This window comes from Gasterosteus aculeatus, chromosome 4 (assembly GCF_964276395.1).
Source record: "Gasterosteus aculeatus chromosome 4, fGasAcu3.hap1.1, whole genome shotgun sequence".
NCBI classification, from domain to species: domain Eukaryota; kingdom Metazoa; phylum Chordata; class Actinopteri; order Perciformes; family Gasterosteidae; genus Gasterosteus; species Gasterosteus aculeatus.
Genome location: NC_135691.1, coordinates 19,645,701 through 19,651,338, shown reverse-complemented (window position 1 = coordinate 19,651,338; position 5,638 = coordinate 19,645,701). Strand labels below are relative to the sequence as shown.

General features: G+C 45.4%; 1 protein-coding gene across 2 annotated transcripts; it reads right to left on the bottom strand.

The window, feature by feature from the left end:
* Nucleotides 1-516: 516 nt before the first annotated feature.
* On the bottom strand, nt 517-3,554 carry LOC144406094 (uncharacterized). Of its 2 annotated transcripts, none has more exons than XM_078100234.1 (3): nt 3,048-3,554; nt 2,550-2,975; nt 517-2,051 (listed from the first exon to the last, which is right to left on the bottom strand). In XM_078100234.1, exon 3 carries the CDS (start codon nt 2,022-2,024, stop codon nt 948-950), a length of 1,077 nt encoding a protein of 358 aa, XP_077956360.1. In that variant the 5' UTR covers nt 2,025-2,051; nt 2,550-2,975; nt 3,048-3,554; the 3' UTR covers nt 517-947. The 2 variants fall into 2 exon arrangements, with proteins under 2 accessions (XP_077956360.1, XP_077956361.1); XM_078100235.1 differs by having other exon boundaries at nt 2,550-3,216; nt 3,282-3,554.
* Between the last annotated feature and the right edge of the window lie 2,084 nt (nt 3,555-5,638).

Below are 5,638 nucleotides of genomic sequence, written 5' to 3'. Positions count from 1 at the left end.
AAGGTGCCGAGCATCAACTTCGTCTTGGTCAACCAAAGCTGTTAAGTCTACCTCCTCTATACCACTCTGCACAGGGCCACCAGCCGTGCAAGAGGAAACTGTAGCCATGGTTGATCTCACTTCAGTAACCCCAGTGGGTAAACTGACTACTTTGGCACTACCAAGACTGCCCAGTGTGGTGCGTGGGTAGAGGAGGACTTCAGTAGTCCCTACGTTAACTACAGGGATGTACACTGTACCTCGGACAACTTTGATAAGGCAGGGGGATGCAAGGAGCCCTGCCGGAAGCCCAGATGCCCTGGGCTCAAATAGCACCACTGGACTGGAGGGCTGTTCTGGACAGGTGCTCGCGATGAACTGCATGACCCCACCAGGCAGGCGTACTGCCTGTGGGCCTCGAACTCTCACCATTCCAGAGAGGTCCCTGGATTGTTGGGTGGTTGACTGGTGGCATTGCTGTAGGGCTTCAAGAACTGAATCAGGGGCCTGGTTAACTACCGGCAACGTGAACAGCCCAGTGCCATGTGCTCCAAAGAGCTCTTGGTAACAGCGTCGGATGACGTTCATCCCCAGGATTCCGGGGACTGAAGACGACCCCCCAGGAGGGTCTCGCACCACCAGTATCCCACAACCCTGAAACACCTGGTCACACAACGTCACATCCAGCTCAAGATAGCCGATGTATGGAATTGCCAAGCCATTGGCCGCTCGAAGTTGAAGCCAATGACAAGATTGTAGGCGCTCCTGGCCCCAAGATGAAAAATGCGCCAAAAAGAAACTCTCTATTATAGTGGATACCATGGATCCAGTATCCACCAAGCATGGGACCTTAATGCCTCCCATCAAAAGATTGAGTTGGGGACAAGATGACACTAGTTTACCCACGGCCTCTCCCGTTGAGTCGATTGACTCCCCACCTGAGCTGTGACTCGTGAACTCAGAGGGTTTCAGTTTTCCGAATGGGAAGCAGGAGCGGAAGGTCTTGGCATACTTGTACTTAAACCAAGTGCCGAACCAGCATGAGCGGGAGCTTGTCGGCTATGACACTCCCTGGCAAAATGGCCTGGCCGCTGACACCTACGACATATTACAGGGCCCGTACGACGAGGGTGAGGCGGAAAAGAGGAAGTCTGCAGGGAGGCCACCGTCTGGGTGAGCTGGTTGAGTTGTTGCTGCTGTTGTTTCAACAGTTCCTTCAGCTCTCCCAATTCTGAGCTTGTTGCAGGAACCAGCGGTAGACGAGGACTACTCTGTACTCCATACTGTAGACCGTACACGGCTGGAAGAGAATGACTTCGCTCTCTAACGCCACCTGGGAGTCCCTCTCGTTCCCAGCGGATAGCTTCTGCACGCACTTCTATCAGGGTGACGTACGGCTGACGACGGACCAACTGTTTCAGTTCCCTACGAAGGGCCCCGTCAAGGACATGTTCCACAAATTGGTCTCGAAGAAGAACGGCCGAATTAAGCAGACCATCAGGTGCCCGCTGCTTAACCTGCTCCATCAGGGCCATCAGGGCCAAGGAGAACTCCTGCAAGGTTTCTCCTTGCTGTTGTGTCCTAGCGAAGAAGGCTTGCTGTAAAACTATATATGACCGAGTGCAACCATACAATTCTCTCAGGACGGCAAGAATCTGGACCGGGTCCGCTTGTTCAGTGCTAGTACGATATTTGATCTCGTTCCTTGCCTCTCCCTCTAAATGATCAAATATGAAGTGGGCCTGATCAGCAGCTGTCAAGCGGCGAGTGCGCATGCAGGCTTGAATTTCCTCTGCCCAGTCATCCACACCTATACCGGTTTTTCCATTAAATATTGGACACCGCCGGTCTCGTGGCACCACGACCAGTCGCTCGGTTATGGTAGCACTAGTCTCGGCTAAGGGAGCACCACTCACCGGAGCTGAAAGGGTTGGTGTGATTGAGCTTGGGCCAGCCTGCGAAGCATCCGTTTCCCGGCGCAGCTGCTCATTGTCTGCCTTCAGCTGTATAACAAGGTCTCTGAGCTGTTGCAGTTCCTCTTCCATGGTACCAGAGAGGGACAGGAGCAGAACCTGCTAGGCAAATTTTAGAAATCCAATAGTTAAGCCAAATTAATCCACTGCTGTTCTGTCTCTACAACCACTCACACAAATAACAAAAAAAATAATAATAATAATAATAAAAATGATAATATATATATTTATTTACAACAAAAAAAGGAATACACGTCCGGCTCAAAGTGTTGTCCTGCCAGCAACGCCAAGTTTGTAGCAATGTCGGGAGGACGACCAAATAATCTTAATATACGAGCAACGCCACCGTGGGAATTTCACCCCCGGAATTAATGACATGGAGCACCTAATTATGGTCAGCAACAGGACACAGATTCGAACAACACCGGCACTAGACGTGATTCCATTATACAAAATTATACGTTTATTTATGAGTACATCGTTCTTAAAAGACAGTCTCGAGACTAGTGATATGGTCTATAAATTGATACACGATTAGACCAAAACAATGAAAAATGCTTAAAAGTCATCCATGTTACAAAAAGAAATAAATCAAACCAGGAAAAGGGGACAGAAGACTGAGGGCTCGCTGGCAGAGATGACTTCTGAGAAAAAGGTGGGGGTGGACGGTCCCTAATGTCACAGCAAAGAAAACCAAACAAAATAAAAGAAAACCACACAGCTGAATATATGATGAAGTAATATCAATCAAACGAAGGGGACCGCCACCACCAGGCTCAGTCAACCACTCTTACCAGCAGCCCAAGAAACTCCTGTTCCTTAAATAAAGAAAGAAAACAATTAATAAACACAAAATATCGGCCACGGGGCCCACACACTCAAACAAAAACAAAGAAAAGAATGATTAATTCACAAAACGAGTTCAGACAGAACAGCAGTGGAGGGGGTTTCCGCAATATCTTGTGGGGCTTGCCTCCGCAGGTGATCCGCTGGTCAGCCGTGCATCAGGCCAGTGCCGCTTGGCTGCAAATTAACACATCGCTTAAAACAGCTGGCCAGAGCAACTGCAATCACAGTACAGATGAGACAGCCTACCGTCGGAATATGGTGTCACAGTTGAATACACCAGGCTGGAGAACCACGCTCTTTCAAGCCAACTCAGCCGACAAGCTGGTGAGTACCGTTGATGGCACAGAATGGGAAGTTGCCACACCAGCTTCCTGCAGGCACGCTCCCTCAGCCGCAACCTCCAAACCACGGCTGACTATGCAGACAGGCGCATCAGCTACCACCAAACAATGCCCAACAAATGATATTACCCTAACTTACCCAAAGCCCACGAATGCCACGACCAGGTGAGTCTCACAGGAGCCCCCAAGCAACCATTATACCCCCGAGAAGCGGAAAGGAAGACCCACCACAGGTAGGTGTACTGAAACATATACTCTCCAGGGGAGAGCCCCGCCCTGTGATCACAACGACGGGGAATAATTGTTTGCAGCTGGGTATCCCACCGTGATTGGAGGTGCATAGGTGGCAAGCCACCTGAGTTAGACCAACCCACTAGACAGGTAAATTGAAGTGGACTGAGCCACTCTGTCACATATATATATATATATATATATATATATATATATATATATATATATATATATATACACACACATATATATACATACATATATATGTATATATATATATAGACATATATGTCTATATATATACACACACATATATGTCTATATATATATATATATATATATATATATATATATATATATATATATATATATATATATCATCGCATTCAGTTGCATAGATATATATTACAAATATACATATATATATAAAATCATCTTTTGAAGATATATTTTGTAGATGTCCTTGTTACATATATAATATATATATATATATATATATATTATATATATATTATATATAAATATATAATCTCATCACATTCAGTTCCATAGATAACAACATAACATTGGCCAGTCGCCTTGGTGAGCGTTAGCAGAATGATATTGTGAGAATGAGATGCATCACGTTAATGGTGAATGTTCAATTGTCCTACTTTGGAGACAAACACAAATTCCTCCTGAAGACGCTGTCTCTGTGCCATTGTTCCTCCTAAAAAGTAGTTTTAATTTAGTACCTACAGATATAGTTAACAATAAGCGCAAGCAGCGTTGCATTAGCATGGATTGGAAATATGATGTTAGGTGGAATTCCTTTTGAACATCCCTAGTTTGAAGGATTCAGGTGAAATTGAATTAGTTAATTGAGAGGTTAATTCTTTTAGTTAGGGAATACAATATCCAAACCATCACGGGAGTGTATTCTGACAAGTACTGTGTATCTAAAGGCGCATGTATTCTTTCTGTGTCGCTTCATAACTATGGAAACACACTGCAGTTTATTTAACTCAATACCACGTAGCCCCCCCCCAAAAATACAAAACAAAAATGGTGGCTCCTGTATAGGTTTGCCCAGATGCTGTAATAGAAAGTGATTGAAAGAAGTTTGACTGACAGATCCAAATGCCGGCTGACCTTTTCCACATACAATTGATGATGGTTTTTCAGAGGTTTCTGTACAACAATCCATCTCGGTCAGTATTTCGATCTGTATAGCTATTATTATAGATGAATTGGTCATTATAGTGTGATTACATCTGTGCCAGAGAACAGAGAAAGATAAATGCATTGGAAATTTGTCTGTCCACCTGGACTAAACTGCTAGTGTGTGTCCTAATTATGCCCCATGGGATAGAGGGTCCAGGTGAAGGCACCATGCATCTGCATGCACAATAGGTGCCATGGTGGTACAAAGCTGGTCCAGATTCAGAGAAGACAGCGGGCCGTTAACTCTTCAAAATATCCAGTTACATCCCTGTGCCGATGTTTTGCTCTCAACGATCCAGGAAAGTCCAGGAAACAAGAGATCTGCAAGGATTGATTCAGGCCTATCACTTAGTTCAGTTCAACAAAATACAAGAACCTGGGCCTCATACAGTAACATGTGGATATTCTTGTCTTTTATCTGATATTGGGAGTTTTCGGATTGCCTGTCAACAGCTCTCCACATATTGATTGTATTAACGGTGCAAACATCACTTGCCTGAGGGGGAACAGGGGGGTTGGTGCTACGCCTCCATGACAACACCGCAGTTGGGTGCAGTAACATACATACACAAAGGGTAATCCATATTCGTTTTTTTAAACTCAAAGTTACTAAATCAGAATGATCTCACATGCCTGCCACAACAGGGCTGGACATTCAAGAAAATGTGTACAAAGGACTGAAAAGCACTTTACCACATTCAAAGTGGGAAAAAGAGCAGCAAACAACTATTGTTGATTTAATGACGGAGTATTTCTCTCCTCCATAAACCGCAATCTCCTCAGATTGTATCAAGCTCGTACCGGTTTGTTCTGTGGCGTTTCTCTGAACCATGTTCCTGGTGGACGTAGATTCTGACAGCGCGCTCTGTGACAAGAGGGTTCACTTTAAGCCTGCAAGCTACGATTAACAGAGCCCATCACAGCCCGCCCCTTCATGTTCCGCCCTCACCCAGTCAGTCCCTGTGCTCACTAGCTTTCTTCTAGCTCGTCTCTAGCTCCCATCTTCCTCTTCTCTCTTTGCCGGTTCCCTTTCTTTCTGTTGTCCTGCTTTATATTCCTCTC

Coding starts and splice junctions, on each gene's coding strand:
- LOC144406094 (XM_078100234.1), bottom strand. CDS start 2,024: ATGGAAGAGGAACTGCAACAGCTCAGAGACCTTGTTATACAGCTGAAG.